At 45.7% G+C, this 21,863-nt stretch overlaps 4 protein-coding genes across 7 annotated transcripts in view; 2 read left to right on the plus strand and 2 right to left on the minus strand.

Annotated features, from left to right (window-relative positions):
• Positions 1 to 711: 711 nt before the first annotated feature.
• On the minus strand, positions 712 to 2,715 carry LOC115061192 (clavesin-1-like). The gene is made up of 7 exons (XM_029529466.1): positions 2,617 to 2,715; positions 2,130 to 2,300; positions 1,817 to 1,935; positions 1,549 to 1,723; positions 1,227 to 1,337; positions 919 to 1,142; positions 712 to 835 (listed from the first exon to the last, which is right to left on the minus strand). The coding sequence occupies exons 1-7, from the start codon at positions 2,713 to 2,715 to the stop codon at positions 757 to 759; spliced, it is 978 nt and encodes a 325-aa protein (XP_029385326.1). The 3' UTR covers positions 712 to 756.
• Positions 2,716 to 5,079: 2,364 nt separating this feature from the next.
• On the plus strand, positions 5,080 to 9,958 carry riok3 (RIO kinase 3 (yeast)). Of its 2 annotated transcripts, XM_029529171.1 has the most exons (14): positions 5,080 to 5,115; positions 5,791 to 5,906; positions 5,988 to 5,992; positions 6,208 to 6,345; positions 6,469 to 6,576; positions 6,703 to 6,812; positions 6,946 to 7,089; positions 7,184 to 7,311; positions 7,504 to 7,686; positions 7,767 to 7,926; positions 8,089 to 8,169; positions 8,501 to 8,590; positions 8,779 to 8,892; positions 9,280 to 9,958. In XM_029529171.1, exons 1-14 carry the CDS (start codon positions 5,080 to 5,082, stop codon positions 9,391 to 9,393), a joined length of 1,527 nt encoding a protein of 508 aa, XP_029385031.1. In that variant the 3' UTR covers positions 9,394 to 9,958. The 2 variants fall into 2 exon arrangements, with proteins under 2 accessions (XP_029385031.1, XP_029385030.1); XM_029529170.1 differs by lacking the exon at positions 5,988 to 5,992 and having other exon boundaries at positions 6,200 to 6,345.
• An 884-nt stretch (positions 9,959 to 10,842) lies between these two features.
• On the plus strand, positions 10,843 to 16,521 carry rmc1 (regulator of MON1-CCZ1). Of its 3 annotated transcripts, XM_029528644.1 has the most exons (21): positions 10,843 to 11,024; positions 11,417 to 11,493; positions 12,550 to 12,634; positions 12,754 to 12,810; positions 12,890 to 12,976; positions 13,046 to 13,186; positions 13,262 to 13,365; positions 13,447 to 13,536; positions 13,656 to 13,761; positions 13,834 to 13,942; positions 14,019 to 14,063; positions 14,172 to 14,225; positions 14,334 to 14,462; positions 14,588 to 14,694; positions 14,781 to 14,900; positions 15,114 to 15,191; positions 15,273 to 15,377; positions 15,555 to 15,623; positions 15,705 to 15,792; positions 15,865 to 16,002; positions 16,077 to 16,521. In XM_029528644.1, exons 1-21 carry the CDS (start codon positions 10,926 to 10,928, stop codon positions 16,154 to 16,156), a joined length of 1,968 nt encoding a protein of 655 aa, XP_029384504.1. In that variant the 5' UTR covers positions 10,843 to 10,925; the 3' UTR covers positions 16,157 to 16,521. The 3 variants fall into 3 exon arrangements, with proteins under 3 accessions (XP_029384504.1, XP_029384503.1, XP_029384505.1); XM_029528643.1 differs by having other exon boundaries at positions 15,865 to 16,521; XM_029528645.1 differs by lacking the exons at positions 12,754 to 12,810; positions 12,890 to 12,976.
• Positions 16,325 to 21,863, minus strand: part of rreb1a (ras responsive element binding protein 1a) — a 44,636-nt gene continuing 39,097 nt past the window's right edge. The window contains 2 exon segments of the mRNA XM_029528642.1: positions 16,325 to 21,025; positions 21,114 to 21,801. Of these exon segments, the coding sequence (XP_029384502.1) occupies positions 20,439 to 21,025; positions 21,114 to 21,801 (1,275 nt within the window). The 3' untranslated portion in view covers positions 16,325 to 20,438.

The raw sequence follows: 21,863 nt of genomic DNA on the forward strand, positions 1-21,863 counted from the left end.
TAGCCCTGAAGATGAGCTCAGACTCGTCGAGTCACTGCCGGCTTTTACAATTAACAAAAAAACATTTTCTTCCTTTGAGCTCGTTTGTGTTGCAGGATGTGAAGATGATTTAACGTCTGAAGACACGACTGGACGAAGGTGCCCCTTTTTTTGCAATGTAATAATAATAATAGCAATAATATACAATCTTCAAATAAGTAAAATTCAATAAAAACAATCTTTCCCTTCGCTACAGGGGAGGTTATTCGGATCAAGGTGAGAGTTCAGCATCTCTTCACAGACAGGAAGTGTCACTCCGGTAGAACAGTGTTTTCAGTGTAAAGTTTTCATGCAAGGCGTCCCATTACAGTATCAGTGGAGATTGCAGTGCTTTTATTTTGAAAGGCATGTGTGAAGTTGATTTTGACGGAAAAAAAGTGAAGTTTCAGATGTCGGGACGTTGACATGTTTCAAGTTTAGGTTGACAGATAAATTGTCTGTCAGGCGTTAATTAAACCTGGATTAAATCTGGATTGAGTAAACTCAAACTGAATGTGTCTCGCTGATAGATCTGATTGTTTCTGACGTAGGTTTAAATAAAGTTTAAATAAAGTTCGGGACCCAGAAAGGCGTCACATTCGTGGTTGGTTAACTACACAAACACACTTCAAGGTGTGTTGTTGTTTTTGTGGACATCAGAAGCTGCTGGCTCAGAGACAGGACACACTGTGTGTGTGTGTGTCACTGTGGATGTGTTTTGTTCTTGTGTGTGTGTGTTCAGTCCAGGGCCAGGAGCGGCGTGCCGGTCTCTCTGTCGGTCTGTCGCAGAGTTCCTGGTTCAACTGCCGACTGAGACCTGAAACACAACAGTTTGTTTTTCATCACTAAAATAAAATGATGGAGGAAACTAATCCAATCTCAGGAAGAAGAGCTCCTCACCTCTTCATCGTCTCCTTGTCTCCTCCCCCTCCACAGTTCTCTCTGACGTGCAGCGCGTCGTAGGTCAGCGTGTACTCCGTCTCGTCGTTGTAGTCCGGGCCCAGCAGCGTACGGGCCCAGATGCCCATGTCGTACGGCGGCAACGTCCCACCGAACTCTGACGGCAAACACTCGGGCTGGATGAGTTGGTGGAGTGAGTTCAGGTTGTTTCCGTGGAGGAAGATCTGAGGAGGAAGAGGAGAGGCGGTAAGGTGACATGAAAAAGACGAGAAAGGGATGAAGAAGGAAAGCAGAACATAAAGACTCACCCGTTTCCTGGTCTTGTCCTTGAGGAAAGGCTTGATGATGGTGTACATGGCGTGGATGTACCACGGCTGATTCACAAAGTGGATACCTCCGAAGCGAGCGGGGAAACTGTCCTGAGGACGAGACCGGGACGGCAGATCTGATCAAGGATCAATAATCTATGACATCATCAGCAGCAGGCCGATAAGCAACAATAAGATAGATTTAGATCAACCCAATCCGGCTTTTAATTTGAAGGAGAAAGGATGTGGTATTACACCATCGTCCCAGTTCTGGGACTCAGAGGACACAGTCCAAGCGGGGAGCCCTGTTGTTGTTGTTTACCTGCAGGCCTTCAATAGCCAGCTTCAGGATGTTGGGTGTGAGCTTGGAGGCCTGTTTGAAGGAGAAGTTGCTCCAGTCGATGATCAGGATGAAGCCGTTGATCTGGAGCTCCGGGTTTTCTATCAGGACCTCCAGAGAGAGCAGGATCGCCCGCAGGATGTCCGTGAATGAGTTCCTGAGGGGGCGAGTGAAGCTTTAACACAGCTTTAAATACAGTCGCAGCTCATTAGGCCCTTTGTGTTTTCCGTTAATAGAGTGTGTGTGTTACCTGCTCTGGTCCCAGTTGGAGGCAAACAGGATGAGGATTTTCCGACCATGTTGATCTGGATTCTCCAAGACGCCTGGAAAACCGTCCATCAGGGCTCGTTTGATCCCGGGGTCGTCCACCTGACACAGACACACCATGTGGCCAAAGGTATGTGGACACAGATGACACCCCACATGTGATTCTGACCTCTTTACATCTTGGCTCGTTTACCTCAGTAAACAGGAAGTCACCTCACTGATGACCTAATCACCTGCTGTGACTGGTCGGATCTGGACCTGCGACTCAAAGTCTAAGACCAGGAGCAGAAACTGACCTTGAAGCTCTGGAACATGTCGAGGTTCTGCTGTCTGAACTGGAAGTACTGGGCCAGCAGTCGGAATGTCTCTGCCTGGTCGAACTTCCTGGCCCTCAGGAAGCGAAGGATGAAGTCATCGTCTGTCCGCAGGAAACCGATGTCGGGCCGCGTCACGATCATGTCCCTCACCTTCAAAACCGTGAGAGGAGACGTCAGACGTCGCAGTGGAACGCTCACATTTACGGCAGGAAAACGTTTACTGAGAAGGAGGTGGGACATTTTCCCATAGACTTCAATGTGAGGGAGGAGGAGGAGGAGGGACATTTTCCCATAGACTTCAATATAAAGGAGGAGGGACGTTTTCCCATTTCAGACTCAGAATCTTTACATTCATGAACTTCTGAAAAGTAATTTGGCCCATTCAGGGATTGAACCCACAACCTTGGCGTTATTAGCACCACGCTCTAACACTGTGTGTGTCTGTGTTGGTTGTTCGGGTCGGTACCTGCTGGATGTCCTGGTGCAGCGTGTCGGGGTTCTCGTTCAGCTCCAGGCGGGCCTTCTCCGTCGTGTCGGAGCTCAGCCCGATGTGCAGATGACTCATGGCGACTTTAGTTCGGTGTTTTGTTGCTCAGTTTAGATCATCACTTTGACCTGCTGTGCGTGTGTGTGCGTGTGTGTGTGTGTGTCTGCAGTGTTGAACTTGCTGTCTGTGTTGTCTTTGACTTCACATTTAGGAGACGCAGCAGAAACAGCTTCTCGGCTTCAGAGCCATCTTCTACATGGTGCCTTCATGGACGGAAACCTCAGCAGTCGACCTTCTGCGTCGTCATGACGTGGCAGAGGTCAGAGGTCAGAGGTCAGGTAAGGCAGCTCAACCTGTGAGGAGAAAAACCAGCGACACAAAACAACACAAAATCCATGATGACCAGAGAGATACAAAATTAAAAAAACAGAGGGACACACAAAACAGGAAAAACATCACCCTACAGACTCAAAATAACCACAAGGATACACAACGCTACAAAAAAGAAACACAAACCAAATAAAACAGACAGTTAACGGAATAAAATAATAAAACAAAGACACTAAAGCTTTGTGTGTGTCCTCTTGTAGCGCCACCATCAGGCCAAAGGCTCAAACTCCTGTTAGCGTTTAGCTCCGAGCTGCGGACCGTCAGAAGAACCTTCAGAATAAAAGTCATCTCTGTCATCAGAGCAGCTGCTGACCCCTCACCCCCCCAGACACGGCCCATCTGAGCCGGATGGCCCCCCAGAGGACACACACAGGGCCGGATCAAAGTGACCCCTGAGCGGATCCAGAGGGAGGTTACTCACAGAGAAGCGACCTGCACTGGACCCCCGGCCCTTCGGCGGTGCCGGTCCTGGTCCTGGTGCTGGTCCTGGAGCTGGTGCTGGTCCTGGTGCTGGTCCTGGTGCTGGTGCCGGTGCTGGTGCTGGTCCTGGTGCTGGTGCCGGTGCTGGTGCTGGTGCTGGTCCTGGTGCTGGTCCTGATGCTGGTCCCGGTCCCGGTCCTGATGCTGATGCTGGGGCGGCCGGTGGCCATCGGTCGCCAGCGGACAAAGCGGATTTCGGTCCAAATGAAACAAAAAAGCTGATAAATAAAAGGAGCAGAGGCCTTCTGAGGGAGGAGGAGGAGGAGGAGGAGGAGGAGGAGGAGGAGGAAGAGGAAGAGCAGCAGGAGGAGAGATGCGTCCTCCCTCGGTGCTCCGAGAAGACGTCAGGATGCTCCCAAACCGTCAAGGAACGGAAATGACCAGTGACGCTTCCTGTCCGCTCTGTCACAATAAAAGACGTCAGCGTCAGGCGCAGAAACACAATGAATCTGTGTATGAAGACTTCTTCAAACAGGACACGAATTTTAATACAACATATATATTTACATACACACCTGACAGGAAATAGCCACAATGGTTGATTTGGAGCTTTTTCAACATATATTTTATTGTATTTTATTAAAATTGTGTAATTATCTATAAAAAAAGAAAAAAGGAAAATCAGACCTTCACACTAACACAGATGTGAACTGGTTCGGTTGTTGAGTCCAGTCTGATTATTTGAACTCTTGAAAAAGGCTGAATTTATTTATCGGGTCAGAGTTTATCCAGTTTTCATCTCTGGTTTGGTGGTTTGATCCAAGGGTCACAGCCTGTAGCTTTATTGTGAAGCCGGGATCCACTTCTTTCCGGTTTGGTTCGTGTGCACACTGTCTGACTTCACTCACCTGCACGCGCCTGCCGCTGTGACAGAAGCTGATGGCCATGCGCGTTCACGAAACAACCTGGACAGATTGTCGGGCGTGCGCGCAATCGCCGTGATGTGTCCGAGTAGGCGAGCACGCGCACATTCAGATTCGGAATAATGTTAGTTTATATAAGAATATTTTAACTGCACACTGTCAGGAAGTGAGGAGTGACAACACGAAATATTTCATACACAATAAAAAACAACACATATTTCGGAAGAAGAAAATAGAACCTTAATTCAACTTTATTTTATTTTCATAATTAATTTATGCCCGTCAATTGTTTCATTGAATTATTTGTTGTTAAAATCCATTTTACGCTCTTGCAAGAAAAAATACATGAAATTTTATTTTTAGGGGGCGTTCAATGAAACGGTGTGGGTGCTTTTATTGTGAAGGCAAAGAGTGACGTCCTTCCTGTTGTGCCAAGGTGCTCGTCGTCACCCTCGGTCGATCTACCTCAAATTAAAACCCGATTTTTTTAAGAAAATCTCGGTGACCGGACCGTTCATTGTCTGATTTAGATTAACCGAAGCTCACACAACAGTTTCCGCTTCCTGTCACGTCACTGAACGTCGTTATTTGTCTGATATTCAGCACTTTGTGGCATCATCACTTCCCTGCTCGTCACTCACGTTAGCTTAGCGGCTAGCTACTATTCAGTCCTCGAAGGAAGAGTCGATTAATCGGTCACTCCGTCAGCATGGATCGAACAGCAGTCACCACAGAAGCTCCAAAGGTCAGAAGCTGTCTGTTTGGTTCAGTTCTGCTTCTTCCGTGTGGTTATATGGTGTTAGCTGCTAATGTTAGCCGTTATTCAAAATGGCCACGACTGGACGAAGATCTATTTCTGTCACATCTCCTGAAATCTGCTCAGAAAACCTTCAGAGGAGTAAAAAAAACAGCAGTTAGCAGATAACAGTTAATCTGACCTTATGATATCATGATGTCTAATTTGTCCACAGAACATGTATGTGAAGCTTCAGTTTTAGTTCTTTTTGTTGTGATGTAACTCAGATCACTCAGACATGTCTGAACATGTGTCACACTGTAATGAGTCACAGATTTACGGGGCAGATACATCAGAGCTTGGCCTGGAAGGTTCTTCTGCTCATGTTAGCCAGCAGTTCATTTTAATCCGTTTAAACTGTAAAAGGCTAACTTAAATGTCAGTACACAATAATGGCTTCCTCTGTTACTCAGGCTTTGAGCTTCAGCAACTAGAAATGAAGTAATGGCTGTCACATTTAACGGCCGGTTGGCAGAGACAACAGAGAAATGACGTGTCTGTCATAGTTTCCACCTCTGCACGCCCGTTGGAGGCTTTTGATGGCGGTCTAGAGAGACCAGAGTATCATGATGACCAGGACCGGGTAGACCTGAGGTGGAGCTCTCACATGTCTGTGTGTTGCAGAGCCCATGGGGTTCGGGGACCCCGGCAGTTCCAGCCTGCTCTCTGACCGATGTGATGAGTGAACAGCTGGCCAGACAGCTAGATGAGGAGAGCAACGCCTTCCCTGCACTCACAGAGTAGGTTCTCACTGAAATCGCTGCAGTTTGATTGACTAGAATCTGATCGTTAATGTTGTCTCTTAGAATAAAATCAGAAAGTGTTAGTGATGTGATGAGCTGCTGAAGAATCTCAGATTTTCTCGTGTGGTATATCTCCTTGCTTTGTCTCGACTCTGACACAGAGGGAATCAGTCGGAAGTCAAAGTGTGTGAAATGTTTGAATTCATGTTTTTGTTTCAGCTGTGGTGCCGTTTTCACTGTGAATGGCTTCATTAAACTGACTAACTAGTCTTCATGTCCTGGTCTCTCAGACCTGGAGCGACTCTGTTGTTTCCAGACGAGTCTCCAGACACAACCAGTGACCTGATGCTGGCCCAGATTTTGCAGATGCAGTTTGACCGAGAGTTTGATGATCAGCTTCGCCGTGAGGAGAAAAAGTTCAATGGAGACAGCAAAGGTTAGAATTTTTATTTCTCCTTAAATTACAGAATCAGCTCTTTCTAACAAGCCCCGATTTGACTTCAGAGACAGAACAGAAAAAACTTCATGTGGCTCTAAAGGGGTGAATGTTTGTGTCCAGTGTCCATCTCCTTTGAAAACTACCGAATGGTCCATCCGTACGAAGACAGCGACAGCTCAGAGGACGAGGTGGACTGGCAGGACACGAGACACGACCCCTACAGAGCAGGTAACACAACACAACACAATCCCTGAGATGGTGGAGACTCATCTATTCTGAGTTTTGTCCCTCTGCTCTTCAACTCCTATCACAGAGAAATTAAGATCTGTTAAAAATGAAGTTTGTGTTGTTCAGAGAAACCTCAGGCGACTCCCAGGAAAGGCTTCACAGGTAAAGGCAAGAACATCACGACCAAACATGATGAAGTGACCTGCGGTCGCAAGAACACGGCTCGTATGGACAACGTAAGAGTCACGGTCATGTCTCTATTCTGTCTGTTTGATTCCATTTAATTTATTTAAATTCAGTTCAGAGATGTTCTTTGTTCATGTTGTTTATGGGTCTGTGTGTGAAACTTTCCTGCCTCCCCTCCGTCAGTTTGCTCCTGAGGTCCACGTCGGTGACGGTCTGGGGATGGACCTGAAGTTGTCCAATCAGGTGTTTAACTCCCTGAAGCAGCACTGCTCAAGTGAACAGAGACGCAGCGCCCGGCTGCATGAGAAGAAGGAACACTCCACCGCTGTGCGTAGACGACACACATGGATAAGGAGTGACAACTATACAACCAGGTCAAACAAACAGTCCAACACAAAACTTCCACCTTCTGTCTGTGCAGGAACAAGCAGTGGACCCTCGCACTCGTCTGCTGATGTATAAGATGGTGAACGCTGGCGTGCTGGAAAACATCAATGGCTGCATCAGCACTGGGAAAGAATCAGTTGTCTTCCATGCTGATGGAGGGAGGTGAGCTTCCAACAGAATTAGTTATAAAAGATTTTTCACATCAGGACTTTTTATGTCACATGACTTGATCGTGACGGCGATTGATTGAAGGGTTAATTTCTGACGTCATCAGGACTTAGCTATGTACAGCTCAGAAGTGCCCAAATGTCCTGTTGCTAATCAGTACAGATTAAAGCATGGACTGTGTTTCAGCCTGGAGGAGCAGCCGATTCCAGACGAGGTGGTGCTGAAGGTTTTCAAGACGACGCTCAATGAGTTCAAGAACAGAGACCGTTACATCAAAGACGACTATCGCTTCATCGACCGATTCAGCAAACTGAACCCACGCAAAATCATCAGGCTGTGGGCCGAGAAGGAGATGCACAACCTGACCAGGTAAATCACCCACCGGCACCGCTGCCACATGACCTCAGCTCACTCAGGTGTGTCAGGGCCATGATGTTGTGTTTGCTCAGGATGAAGAGAGCAGAGATACCCTGTCCGGAGGTGGTCCTGCTGAAGAAACACATCCTGGTGATGTCATTCATCGGGAAAGACCACGTCCCCGCCCCCAAGCTCAAGGACGCCATGCTTGGCTCAGAAGTCATAAAGAACGCCTACTACCAGGTCCTTCATGTAGGTACAGCAGATACAGGTTGTTTGTTTTTATTGAGTTAAACTTCCTGTTCAGAGACTATAGGAGCCTTTTTTATTTGATAAATGCTTCATTATCAAAGAGTTTGTAATTTTCATGTCAGCTGTTGTTTTTTTTTTGTCTGACCTCTGACCTCTCTATAGATGATGCAGCAGCTGTACCAGGAGTGTAATCTGGTTCATGCTGATCTCAGTGAATACAACATGCTGTGGCACGAAGGGAAGGTCAGACTGTTTCTCTGATTCTTCTCTCACTCATTAGCTGTCTCAGTTTAGAATGTGGACCCCTCAGAGGACCTGGTCTACAAAGACTAGAGACAATCTGAATGTGTCCTTCTTCTCCACAGAAAAGTTCCTCTCATGTTTGTGTTGTTTCTGTCTTTATCTGATCAGGAGTTCTGCTCATTAATGATGAAAAATCAGCTCTTTATTCTGTCAACACAATAACGTCAGACTGACAGTCTGGTCCTTAAATGAAGGATTTCACGTTAAACTGGGACACAGCTGCTCTTTACTGTACTCTTACTTCTCACTTTATTTCTGTCTCCTGTTTCAGGTTTGGTTGATAGATGTCAGTCAGTCAGTTGAACCCACTCACCCCCACGGCCTGGAGTTCCTCTTCAGAGACTGCAGGAATGTTTCCACGGTAACTGCAACCTGCCATTGTTGTCAGGATTCAGACTTAGACGGTGTCGCTGACGGGCCATACATCATTAAATATCACAGAAATGTGTTGAATCAGTTTAGATCCAGAAAATGTTTTTCTCCTGACTGAAAGAAGGGTTGTTTGAGTTCCTTTGTGTTATTTATCTGCAGTTTGTGTTTGTGTTCCAGTTTTTCCAGAAGAGGGGGGTGAGCGAGGCGATGAGCGTGTACGATCTCTTCAACGCTGTGACTGGACTAAACATCCCCGTTGGCGCCGAAAATGAGGCAGAATTCATCGCTGAGGTAATGAGACCGACTCAGCACAGCTTCAATTGTCTTCATAAAAATGTTCTCTTGATGAAGAAATACATTTACAGGATGCAACTTTCCACTGTCATCATATAATTTTCCTTTTAAACATAAAACTGAAACTCTCCAAACACACAGTCATCACTCAGTTCAATCAATCCAAAATCTTATTATTGTTCTTGTCAATAATAAAAAAACTATTAAAATATTCACTAAAGGAAATTGACATTAAAATTAAATAATGGAATGAGAAAAGAAGGAAATGAAGATGGACACTAAAGTGAAGGGAAATGAATTTATCTTATAAAATATAAGTTTAACTTTAAATGATTCATCAGGTGGCACTCCAATCTGATGTTTGTGTTTGTTTCTGTCTGGCAGATCGTGGCGTTGGAGAAGAGGAACGAGGGTCATGTTCAGAGGCGAGGGAAGAAAACGTTCCAGGTGGTGTCTGAGGACGCCGGTCCTCCTTTAAAACCCGACGCTGATGACTAACGCCCGGCCAGCTCATGCTCTCTTCACAATCCCGCTGTGTTTAAAATGCTGTATGCAGGAAATTAACGGAGGACTCGACAGCCCCCCCCCCTCCTCTTCCCCTCTCCCCAACAACTACCAACACCACCCACTGATCCTGAGAAGGGGCAGGAAGGAGTGTCCCCTCCTGGCTGCAGCCGAGGGCATTTCACCATTTTTGGAGCATTGAGGTTTTTCTGCCGCTGAGATTGATCAGTGTGTGTTCTGCAAGACTCCTAGAAATATTAAAGCTTTGTACACAGGGCCGTCAGGAGTTTGGTTCAAAACATTTTCTTGCTGTCGTAGTTGAAGCTGCCCGTCAGGCAGAGCAGCATGTTAAACGGGAACTTGTGTGGAAACAGCTTTTGGGGGAAGATGCTGAATTTCTGCTTAGAGGAGTGAAACGTTTTGTTTTGGCCATTATAAGTGAAATAATCTTAAAAATCTGAGGCCTTTTAAAGCCTTAAAAAAAAAACAGCAGAAATAATTTTTTTCTGGGCTTCGTCTTCATCTCTTCAATCTGTCTTTTGTCTGTGAGGCTGGAAACAGCAATCGACACAATTTACTAATCACAAATCCAAAATGAATATTAGATTTTTAATTAGTGAGGAAGGAACGAGCTGGAGCAGCCTAATGCAGTTTCCACGTCACAGTAATCTTCCTCCATTTTCTTCCTTTATATAAAAAGTGAAGTTCCACAATTAGAATTGAAATAAGAGAAATTTGCAATCAGCAGATTTCAGCACTCACTTTCTTTCACACTGTTTGCATCACCTCTTGAAGGAACTAATTTATTTGTGTTTATCAGGTGATTGACTAAAATCTGTATCCCCGTCTGTAAGATGATTCTCTTCAAAGTGAAAGCTGCAGCAGGTTTTTATGTGGAGCATTTTAAAATTAAAGTGCAAACATGATGCCATTAAATGGAAAAGATGGGCCTGTTTTTCACATCTGCAGTGACATATTTAACAAGTAGTTATCTGATTGTGTGACTTCAGGAATTTGTTCTGTGAGATGTGTCAGTATTTTATAAGACTCCTCATTAAAAAGTGACCATCAAAATAGTTTGTTTGATTTTTGTTCTGTAAAAAGATAAAAATGTCAACGTTTGTCCTCTTTAGCACGAAGTTTCTAAAGTTTGAGCTTTGGTTTGGTTCTCTGTAGAGCCTCAGCACGTGATCTTCGGTCTGTCACATGACTCAAAGGGGACTTCCTATCACACTCCTTCAAAATAAGAGATGGCGTAGTAATGCTACGATAGGCTGAAACGGTCTGTCATAATGTATACACATAAATATATCAAAGGATAGAGAATTTGATGTATAAATATATTTATAGATGTATTTAATTAATCTTTGGTCAAAACATTAATCAGCACCAAATCTCCGCTTTTACTCTGAAGGATCAAACAGGAAGCCTCGCCGTCTCTTCCGGTTCTGCTGCTCCGGCGAACAGGAAGCTAATCTGAGCTAAACTCCGGCTGAAGGTGTAAATCCGGCGGACAGGTGTGTGACATGACGGAGGAACATTACCTGGAGCTGTGTGAGAACCCGGTGCAGTTTGAACACGCGTCCAGCGTCAACAACGTTTTCTTCGATGAGGCCAACAAGCAGGTGAGCTAGTTAGCATCGCTGTGGCTAACGATGCTAACAGAGAAATGTCGCTGAAATAAAATCTGAAAAGTTCTGCAGTTTAAAGAGACGAGCCTTAAGTTGTGCTGTCTAAAAAATATTATAAAACAGTTAGAAATTGTAGATGACTGCAGACATTAACAGCTGATCAGCTGACACTTTAAACATATTTGGACTTTCAAGGTAAATAAAAATACAACAAACATTAAGCATTAAGGAATTAAATATAAATAGTAAAACTCTTATTTTATTGCTGTTATCTAAGTTTTATTTTGCAAATGCTAATGTGTCTCAGATGATAGAATGTGGACTGAAATAATCAATAGATTCAATGTAAACAACCAATAAATAATCAATGTGTTTCCTGTCTGCAGGTGTTCGCGGTGCGTTCAGGGGGAGCCACAGGTGTTGTGGTCAAAGGCCCAGATGACAAGAGCAGTGTTGCCTTCAGGTACCTTCTCATTTACAGACAAAAATACTGACGTCAGAAACTGTTTCAGAGTTAAGGGCTGTCCACACCGACAACTGTGACTATAACTGTGACTATAACTGTGACTATAACTATGACTATGACTATCACGATAAAATCTATCCACATCATCCATCCACACCAATGAACGACATCGTTGTGTTGCTGAGGAGCAGAAAGTGATGGAGATGGATGCTGAGAAAGAGCAAAGAAAACCAGAAGGGTGTGGGTTCATGAAATCGTTTGTAACAGTTTCTGTGTAAAGAGAGTGCACAGACTGGACGTCTTGGGACTTCACAGATCTGCTCGTTCAATGAATACAACACCACATTTGCATCATAGATGACCAACAAACGCGGTCTCACACTACTCATGGGAGCACAGTAACAGCGTCCACTAATCACACATATGGTTCTTCTCAACTAGTAAAAAAACTACAAGAAATAGGCTGCTCATTGACATCCTGATGACGTTGACGTTGTTAAAGGGACATTACAACTGTTACAAGATCAATTTGGAGAATCCAACACTCTGTTGACGGAGCTGGAGTCTTTTGAGGACAAATTTTATTCCTACTTTTGGATGAATCAACAGCAATTTAATGTGATTCTGGCTATCATCAAAGATGACATCACCAAAAACCAACTTCAGAGACCCCATGAGCGCCACAGAGCCTCTCTTCTACGTCGTCCGCCATGTTGAATGAGTGTGAGAGACGTGAAGAGTTTCTCGACCTGTCATTCCTGATGGATTTTGATTGGCTGTCAGTGTTTTTATCGTTGTCGTGTGGACGCTGGTATCCACTTGAGTTAAGAACGATTTTTAGAACTATATATTTTTTGTTATAGTTCTTGGTCTTTAAACTGCAATCTGAGGCCCCGGAAAGATTAACAGGATTATTTAACCTCTTTTGGGCTCAAACTGGTAAATTATATCCAGAGAAAACAGGATTTATTAAATGTTGTGAAAGGGTATTAACTGCTGCTTAAAGTGGAAGTAGAAGTCAAAAGTTCTTTAATGAGGCGTTTTCCTCCTCAGAATGGACGATAAAGGAGAAGTGAAGTGCATCAAGTTCTCCATTGGAAACAAGATCCTGGCAGTTCAGAGAACGTCCAAGTCTGTGGTGAGTTCAGTGTGTAGTTGAAAGTAAAATGACCAACAGACCTAAATTCACTTTGATTCATGTTGGCTCACTAAATCTGAAAAACTTCAGCTGCTCTAAAAGCTCTTTACTGTCTGCAGGATTTCATCAACTTTATCCCCGACTACCCGCACACAGAGTTCACCCAGGAGTGTAAGGTCGGTCATGTTCAGCTCCAGCAGCTGACGCCATTTACACGTCTTCCCGATTTAACGCTATTTGTTTTTCTGTCTGCAGACGAAGAATGCAAATGTTCTTGGTTTCTGTTGGACCAGCTGGAATGAGATCGTCTTCATCACTGATCAGGGGATCGAGTTTTATCAGGTACCACGTTTCTCACGTTCCTGTTTTTCCTACTTATGATAAGCCCCAACCAACTGTGTGTGTTTTCAGGTGTTTCCAGACAAACGCAGCGTGAAGCTGCTGAAGAGTCAGAGCATCAATGTCAACTGGTACCAGTACTGTCCGGAGACGGCCGTCATCCTTCTGTCCACCACCGTGCAGGGAAATGTCCTGCAGCCGTTCGCCTTCAGGGTGAGGACGACAACCTGATGACTCATATGAGCAGCCCTGATTGGTTATTAACCGCTTCCTTACTTCCTGTTTAAGAACGGGACCATGTCCAAGTTGTCCAAGTTTGAGATCGAGCTGCCGGTTGTCCCCAAACCTGCCAAACTCAGCCTGTCGGAGAGAGACATCGCCATGGCAACCATGTAGGCCTCCTGTCACTGACTCCTCCTCTTTGTGTCGCATGCTGGACTGAATTTTGAAAGAAACTGTCCCCCCCTCTGTAGTTACGGTCAGCTGTATGTGATGTACCTGAAGCATCACTCAAGAACAGCAAACAGTCCGAGTGCAGAGGTGGTGCTGTATCACCTGCCAAGGTACACACACACACACACACACACACACACACACACACTCATTGACATCAGAATCAGCTTTTTTCCCCACGAGGCAGTGAGAAGAACTGAACGGTCCACTGAAGTGTGTGTGTGTTCAGGGAGGGTCCATGTAAAAAGAGTCATGTGTTGAAGCTGAACACGACGGGGAAGTTTGCTCTGAACATCGTAGACAATCTGGTGGTGGTTCATCATCAGAGCTCTCAGGTCAGTGTGTGTGTGTGAGAGACTAATTTGAACTAGTGAGTGTGTTATTTATTGTGTGTCTGTGTGTATTAGACATCTCTGATCTTCGACATCAAGCTGAAGGAGCCTGAATGTGCCGTCAACACACACCAGCCCGCTCTTCCTGCTCGCTCTATACACCCCTACAGGATCCCACTGTCAGGTACACACACGCAGACACGCAGACACGCACACACACACAGCCTGGGGCTTCAGTCTGTCTTCCTGTCTCTCTGCAGGTCCAGCTGTGGTCCCATCTCAGCCTCCAGTCCCCTGTCAGCTCTGTATCCTTGACGACCAGCGAAGGGGCGTGGCCCCGACCCAATGTTGTTCTGAAAGAGATCAAATCCTCAAATGTCTTTTTCTCACGTTGACCTTGACCGTCACTGCAGACTCTTCCTCCTGGAGCGTCTTCCAGCCCGACATCATCATCAGTGCCAGTGAAGGTGGTGAAAACACACACAGCAGATTGGTCTGATATATTTAATAACAGATGAAGGTGCTCCTCCTCCTCTGATTGGCTGACCTCAGCTCATATGTCCTGTGTTTCTCAGGTTATCTTTGGTACCTGCAGGTGAAGTTACCTCCGACCGTCAACCTGCTGCAGGATAAAGGCAAACTGATGGACTTCCTGTTACGACGGAGAGACTGCAAGATGGTCATCCTGTCTGTCTGCTCGCAGAGTACGTCTGTCTGCGTCACAATGAAAACACAGCTGACGTCTCTTAACTCCCTCTGTCTAAAGATATGAAGGAAGAAAAATCCATTTAATACAAGTTTTGCTTCCCTAATTGGTTTATTTCCTCAGCTCTGGACGGCGGCGAGAAGGGAGGTCTTCCTGTTGTGGCAACCATCTTCGACAAACTCAACCTGGTGTACAAGGAATACCTGGAAGCAGAGCAGAGCTACACCATGGTGAGAGACGGCCGGACGCACAACTGAGACACACTGACACCAAGTGGACACACACTCAGCTTTGTGTTTTTGTGTGTTGTTTGTAGGCGATGGAGTCCGGCCCGAGTCGAGGCAGCGCTGCTCAGAAACGTCCGGTCAGAACGCAGGCCGTCATCGACCAGTCAGACATGTACACACACGTCCTGTCATCGTTCACCGAGAGGAAGGTACACACACACACACACACACTAACTTCAGGGAAACACCAGTTTAATAATAGTAATGACTTCTTCCATGAGTGTTTAACTGAACAAGCAGCAGAATGAAAGCTGAATCACACAAATCAGATTAATTATTAAAATACAACCTTTTAAATTATACCGTGAAAAAAGCAGTAGTTGGATTTAAGTGTGTGTGCGTGTGTGCGTGTGTGCGTGTAGGGTGTGTCCCATAAGTTCATCATTGCCGTCCTGATGGAGTACATTCGCTCTCTGAATCAGTTCCAGATCACCGTTCAGGTAAAACTCACCAAACATAAATTACATTTCATGAACGGTTGATCTGTTTTTTAACTGCAGGATGAACTGTTTGCTTTGCAGCATTATCTGTACGAGCTGGTGATAAAAACGTTGGTGCAGCACAACCTCTTCTATATGCTGCATCAGTTCCTGCAGTATCACGTCCTCAGTGACTCCAAACCGCTGGTGAGGGCACAGAGGCATGATGGGAAGTGTGGGATTCAGCTGTGCAGTTTCACCTGTTGATTTTACGGCTCAGTGTGGAAAATGGATCACGATTAGAAGATTCTGTTAACGAACGAATGGCAGGCTGATCTGTCCTCGTCACAATCAGCTGATTGTTCTGCTGCTTGGTGTTTTCAGGCCTGTTTGCTTCTGTCTCTGGAGAGCACGTACCCTCCTGCCCACCAGCTGTCCCTCGACATGCTCAAGGTGTCCAGCACAAACACAAAAACACTTTTTACGTGGCGACAAAACAAGAACAGCAGCTCCAACACATGTTCTGTGTTTCAGCGTCTGTCCACAGCCAATGATGAGATCGTTGAGGTTCTGCTGTCCAAGCAGCAAGTTCTGGGCGCGCTCAGATTCATCCGCAGCGTCGGTTGGTATAGCACACGCACACACGAAAGATAAACCCGTTCAGGTGAACTAACCGGCCGCTCTGCTCTGACAGGCGGTCATGACAACATGTCAGCCAGGAAGTTTCTAGATGCCGCGCGACAAACCGGAGACCAGATGTTGTTCTACACCGTGTTCAGGTCGTTCCAGCAGAGGAACCAACGGCTGAGAGGAAGCCCCAGCTTCAACCCTGGTGAGCACACACACACAGACACACACAGACAGGTGACCTGTAGGTGTGGATGTGTGCTGATTGTTGTGTTGCAGGAGAACACTGTGAGGAACATGTGGTTCACTTCAAGCAGCTGTTTGGGGAGCAGGCGCTGATGAAACCCTCCACAGTGTGAAGGACCAGGATCAGAACCAGGCCCGGGACCAGGACCACAGATTGTGAACTTGTCTGAACCTTCATGGACCATTCAATGAGCTGTAAAAATGTAAATAGTCAGATCAGTAATCAGCATTAATCTTAATATACTTTAGAGTGAGATGACGTACCGTAGTTTCACCTGATGTGGGCGGAGTCACGTCCTGCACCTGAAAAGTCTGAACACTTTGAGATGCCTGCATGACGACGACACAGAGGAAACAAACCATGTAACAAAAGTGTTTATTTTGTTTATCATTGTGTCACTAACAGTTGTGTTAACTATGGAAATCTAATCTATTTTAATGCTGTCAAAAAATACTGAAAATAAAAACATATACATTATCTGTGTTTTAACAGTGTCCAGAAAAAGTTGGTTAAAGTGAGTAAAGAATGACAAACGTCCAGAAGGTTTGATTCACACACCTTTCCTTAATATAATCTTTATTGCTTTGTCTCATCGGGTTGAATACAGAACAGGTTTACATCTCTGACTCACTGAAACACTGCCATGTTTTACTAACGAGGGAACGAAACAACCACGGAGGATTGAGTTAATGCTTTCTGATTAAAGTCCAGCATGTACGTGTTTGTCGGTGGAGGGATGTGTTTAAATCTCTCTGATGTTCCCTTTGACCTCTGACCTGGACAGAAAGTTCAACAAGACCCCCCACCCCCCCAAAAAAACAAACGCAAACAAAACAACCAAGTGTTTGAGTGAGAGGGTGAATAGAACCAAAATGTCACCCAATATTTTGGCCACAAAAACACCAAAATTCAATGACATCTTTCTTTTCTGTTCGGTGATGACGAGTTCACAGTCAAGTGCTAAATGTAGTGATTGACAGTTCTGAATCATTATTTAGAAAAAGACAAAATAATCAGGACTTGGAAAATTGCGACTCAGGAAAAAAAGAACATGAAGTATTTCGGATATTGGATTTGTGAAAGACCCTGAGAGCGAGATTATATATATTTTTATATTTATATATGTATTTATATCTGTGTGTGTGGTGTGAAAATTGATGGAGAAAGAAAAAAAAATCATCCATAATTGAACAAATTAGATTGACATGCAAAAAAATAAAAACTAACCTAAACTCACCCCTTAACTGAACATGAAGGATTTTCACAGTTTATACACATTTAGACGTCAAGAGAAAAAAATAAGCACAACAACAACAACAACAACAAAATCATATCTCAGCCAAACTAAAAATAAACAACAGAACCAAAAAGACCCAGACAGTCTGTTCCCGACTCATAAACAGGAGATCTACGTAAAGCTTTGGGATTCAGAGGGATTTCTTATTGCTAAGTCCGATATGCACCGTGGCCGCCGCGCCCTACGGCAAGCCGATGAGTCCACAACACAAACCATCAGTTCCTCAAAACAGTTCTGCAGCATAAATGTGATATTTTTAATACATGGCTTTCTTCTCAAGTCATTTAAACTCACGCCTACACAAACACACAAACACACACCTGGGCTCCAGATCAATACATTTAAAACAGTCCATGTGCATTCAAATGGAAGTCCAGTATTCTCACACACAGTCAGACGCACATGAAGGCATACTCCCGAAGCAGACGGGTGAACAGAGAGCGGCAACAAAACTCACAACAGTCAGAGAGTTTTTACCGACAGACAGTAAAACTAGTCAGGAATCAACAATCAAAGCTTCGACTCAAATTAATTGTGAAATCAGAATTCACCAGTTTTGTTGTGATTGAAGGTTTTCAGTTTCATGCATCCTCAGAAACAGACAAACAAACCAACAGCAAAGCGTCTGCACAATCTGCACAACTCACTGTGGACCTCTTATTGTGACTGAAAACGTTCCTCTGATCTCTAAATGCATGTGATGGACTGAAGGAAACTCTCTTTTCTTTGTGTCACTTTTCTCTGTAGTAGTATTAAAGTAGTAAATATTTAGTAGTATGGAAGTTGTTAGTGCCAGCTGACGGCGGCGACCTGTCAGCCATCCAGTCGAGGGCTGGTTGTCGAGACAGACAGACTGACTGACTGATGGACGCCGCCTTACAGTTCTGTTATGAGCGAGCTGAGGTTCGATGAGGTTGTTTGATATAAAATTAAACAGATGAAAATGTACAAGAAGAAAAAAACAACTGATTAGCTATATTCATCCTCCCACACACACAGACACACACATCCCTCTGGTTCTGTTGTGGCTGCGACACAAAGCAGGAGTCATATTCAGCCCTTTGACCTGTTTGTGTGCAGCAGGTTAATACAATCCATCATTATTCATCCACCCGCCTCCTTTAATTCATGTGTAGATCCATCTGAGAGGTTTTCATTAGAATCTGAAAACAGTGATTGTCTCTGAACGGCTGTTTTTCTCTTCTTGTCTGAAAAATGGACTTTAAAGCAGAAAAGGGGACCAAAAGCGGACAACTGGTGCTAAAGCTGCTAACTGAAGATAGCATGATAATACTGAGAGGAGACCAGCTGGGCTGTTAAAGGATGTTAGTTTAGTTAGATTGTCGGGCCGAGTCAGGGCCAGCAACAGTAAGACTGCAGATTACAGCTAGCTCCAGCTGACAGCTACAGTCCGACAGTATGTATGTGTGCAAGCTAACTGTACCTGGGAGAGTCTTGACCTGGAGTTAGCCTGAGACCGACCACGGCTAGCTGCGATGATCCAGGAAGTTCATATTTAGGCCCAATGGAGCCCTAACCTGGACTGTTTCCATCCACACCATACAGAGTTGGCCCTGGTTGGCCCACAGGTCAAGCTAAAGACTATAGTGAAATACCGCTAACTGGTCAGATCAAGTTAAATATTTAAGCTAACCTGATTAGAGTCCAAAGTTAGCACAAACCTTTACTTCACAGCTGATATTAAAGGACCCACTGCACAAAGCTACAGGCTAATGGGCAGGCTCGGCTAACCGTACCAGAGAAACCAGCCCAGCTGAAGCATTAGCCTGATTAGCTTGTATGGGCCAAGCCTGTAATGACTGAAACAGTTAGCTCTGGTTTGGCCTGTGGGGGAAACCAGGCTAGCACAGAATTAGCTCTGCTAGCCCTTTCAGGAAGACGTGTGATTTAAAGGGTCGACTCCGGCGCTGCCGTCGGTGGTTTTAATGGTTTCAGTTAAAAAGCAGAAGATGAGGTAAACTGAACCCGCTCAGCTGTTAGCCGCCATAAACATTAGCACACCAGAGCTTCTGTGATTAACCTTAAGTGAACACCAGGGGCGACAACAAGAGACGCACACACTCACACACATACGCAACGATTTGATTTGTTCAGTTATAAAAAGGAAAAGTCCACAAAGAGAATTCCCGCCCTCCACCTAAATATGGCCGATCATCGCACACAAAAACGGGACAGTCAGCATCACATGCCAAACGTTCAGCTCTCTGTACACACATGGAATCAAATGAGAATGATTATGAACGAGAAATGATCAACACACAAACCAACTCACAGGGATGAAGGGGCCGATAGTGTGATGGGTTAAAAAAAAAAACAAAACATGGACAACACAACAACTGATCAACACTATTTTCTGCCCTTTCAAGAGTTTTCACACACAAGCTGTGTCGAGTTTGTAAATGTTCTGTGTGTTTTTTCTTTCAGAGGCAGTTGAGAGATTTGGGGGGGGGGGGGGGGGTCAGTGAGGAAGCTCGCCAAAATTGATGAGGAAAAAAAAGAAAAGAAACAGACAAGGCCCCGCGGCCGTCCAGGTTTCCAGTTACACTGAGCTTCCTCGGCCACGCGGCGGCGGCGGCTGGTGGCGGACTGACCCGGCCCGGTTTGTCCTCAGATCTGACTCCGGTTCAGTCTCAGCTGATTTAAATACACAAGAACCGACGCAGACAGCGACTATCCAACGTGTCGGTCTCCGTGTCCAAGTTGATCAAAAATTCTCAAACAAAATCTAGAACAATTATAAATCGTAACTTTATTCTTTTTATTGCTGAAATATAGATTCCCCAGACGAAAAAAAAAAAATTATATATATATGTATATATATATATATATATATATATAATGGAAAATCATCATCATCGTCATAAAAAGCTATAAAAATTAGATCCATCCTCCGTAATAATGCAGATAAAGTTATAGCAAAAAACATGAGAAGTCGGACTAGTAGTAAGGCACTTCAAGAGAACGAGGTGTTCGTCTTTCTATCAAAGAGTCTTCGGGTTTTTGCATCATCGTCATCGATGGCGAAGGGTCTTTGTGTCATGGCACTGTGGTGATGTCGATTTGGAGGAGCGTCCTCTCAGTCCACCCCCACCAGAGGAGGCTCTCCGTTGGGCAGGATGTGCTCCATGGCGGGCTTGGCGTGGATCTCTAGCAGCCCCTGGATGAAGGGCTCAGTGGGGGCGTTGCCGGGGGGGCAGCTGGAGGAGGGAGGCGGGTCTTTGGAGGCGCCGTCGCTGCTCATCTTTGTGTCAGTAGCTTGTTGGTTGGGCGTCGCTTGAGTGGAGGGCTGTGACGTCACAGAGTCGTCACAAAGTTCTGATTTTTCTGCATTGGCGGTTGGCAGTTCCGGATCTGAACTGGACTCTGCTGGTCCAGCAGCGTCTTCCTCTGCGGCGTCCAGCTGACTCTCCCCTTCCTCCTTCATGTCATCCTCATCCAGCTCCTTTGCCCCGGCGGCGGCGCTCCCGCACTCACTCTCGTTCTCCGAGGGTGGGCAGGTGGACGTCGGCGTCGGCGTGCATGAGTCTCCGTCCTCACTGATGTCGTCGTTGGCCGCAGAGGATCCGTCGGCGCCACGCTTCAGGTGGATCCTTTGGTGACGAACCAGACTGTGCTTCAGCGTGAACGTCCTCTCACATGTCTGACACTGATAGGGCCGTTCACCTGGAGGGGTGGGGACTGATTAGGTATGACATCAGTTACCTGTGTGTGTCTGTCTGTGTCTGCTCATGTGTGTCTGTGTGTGTGTTACCTGTGTGCGACCTCATGTGCCTGGTCAGGTCCTGCAGAGACCAGAATCTTTTCCCGCAGACGTTGCAGATCTTCTTCCTTTTGTCGACTCGTCCTCCTTCCAGACTCTTTGGTTCTGTCGTTTCTTCATCACTCCTCTCCTCCTTCTCCTTCTCCTCTTCCTCCGACTCCCCGCTCTCCCCCATGTCGCTCTCTCCCCCCTTCAGTCCTCTGTCCTCCCCTTCTGGCTCCGCCTCCTTCTTCTGCTCCTCCTCCTTCTCTTCCTCGATCTGTTTTGCATCGTCGTTCTCCATAGTTTCCTCTTTTACTGGCAGCATTTCCTCTTGCGGCGACGGAGCGGGCGTCTCCTCGGAGAGGTGCGCCCTCTCGTGGCGAGCGAGGGTGGTGGCGTAACGGAAACTCTTCTTACACACTCGACACACGTGTTTGTACTCTGGCTGTTGCTTCGGCGCCTGGCTGCCAGAACAGGTGGCGGCCGTGGCGGCACCAGTCTCTCTCTCCTCTTTCTCTGGGCTCTCTGTTGCTGCCTGCGGAGCAGAGGTAGAGGGGGATGATGATGACGATGATGAGGAGTGTTCTTCCTGGGTGGAGCCTGAGGACGTGCAGAGCTTAAAGTCGATGAGCTTTTTGCCGAAGTTCAGGTCCAGACTCTTGTTGCTGTGACAGTCGTCGTCGTCGGTGCTCTCCACCTGAAACAGACGTCAGGATCAATAAACGTCGGTTCAAAAGTACCTTCATGCGTGACAGAACT

The sequence above is a fragment of the Echeneis naucrates genome, chromosome 20 (assembly GCF_900963305.1).
Source record: "Echeneis naucrates chromosome 20, fEcheNa1.1, whole genome shotgun sequence".
NCBI lineage: Eukaryota > Metazoa > Chordata > Actinopteri > Carangiformes > Echeneidae > Echeneis > Echeneis naucrates.

Bases quoted from the DNA above. Each gene is read 5' to 3' on its own strand.
- rmc1 (XM_029528643.1), top strand. From the start codon at position 10,926: ATGACGGAGGAACATTACCTGGAGCTGTGTGAGAACCCGGTGCAGTTT. The intron at 13,187-13,261 runs GTGAGGACGACA...TTCCTGTTTAAG, and splicing joins TGCAGCCGTTCGCCTTCAGG to AACGGGACCATGTCCAAGTT. The intron at 13,943-14,018 runs GTACACACACGC...GTCTCTCTGCAG, and splicing joins CTACAGGATCCCACTGTCAG to GTCCAGCTGTGGTCCCATCT.
- riok3 (XM_029529170.1), top strand. From the start codon at position 5,080: ATGGATCGAACAGCAGTCACCACAGAAGCTCCAAAG. The intron at 6,577-6,702 runs GTAACACAACAC...TGTGTTGTTCAG, and splicing joins ACACGACCCCTACAGAGCAG to AGAAACCTCAGGCGACTCCC. The intron at 8,893-9,279 runs GTAATGAGACCG...TCTGTCTGGCAG, and splicing joins AGGCAGAATTCATCGCTGAG to ATCGTGGCGTTGGAGAAGAG.
- LOC115061192 (XM_029529466.1), bottom strand. From the start codon at position 2,715: ATGAGTCATCTGCACATCGGGCTGAGCTCCGACACGACGGAGAAGGCC. The intron at 1,143-1,226 runs GTGAGTCTTTAT...CTTCCTCCTCAG, and splicing joins AGGACAAGACCAGGAAACGG to ATCTTCCTCCACGGAAACAA. The intron at 836-918 runs GTGAGGAGCTCT...GTTGTGTTTCAG, and splicing joins GACAAGGAGACGATGAAGAG to GTCTCAGTCGGCAGTTGAAC.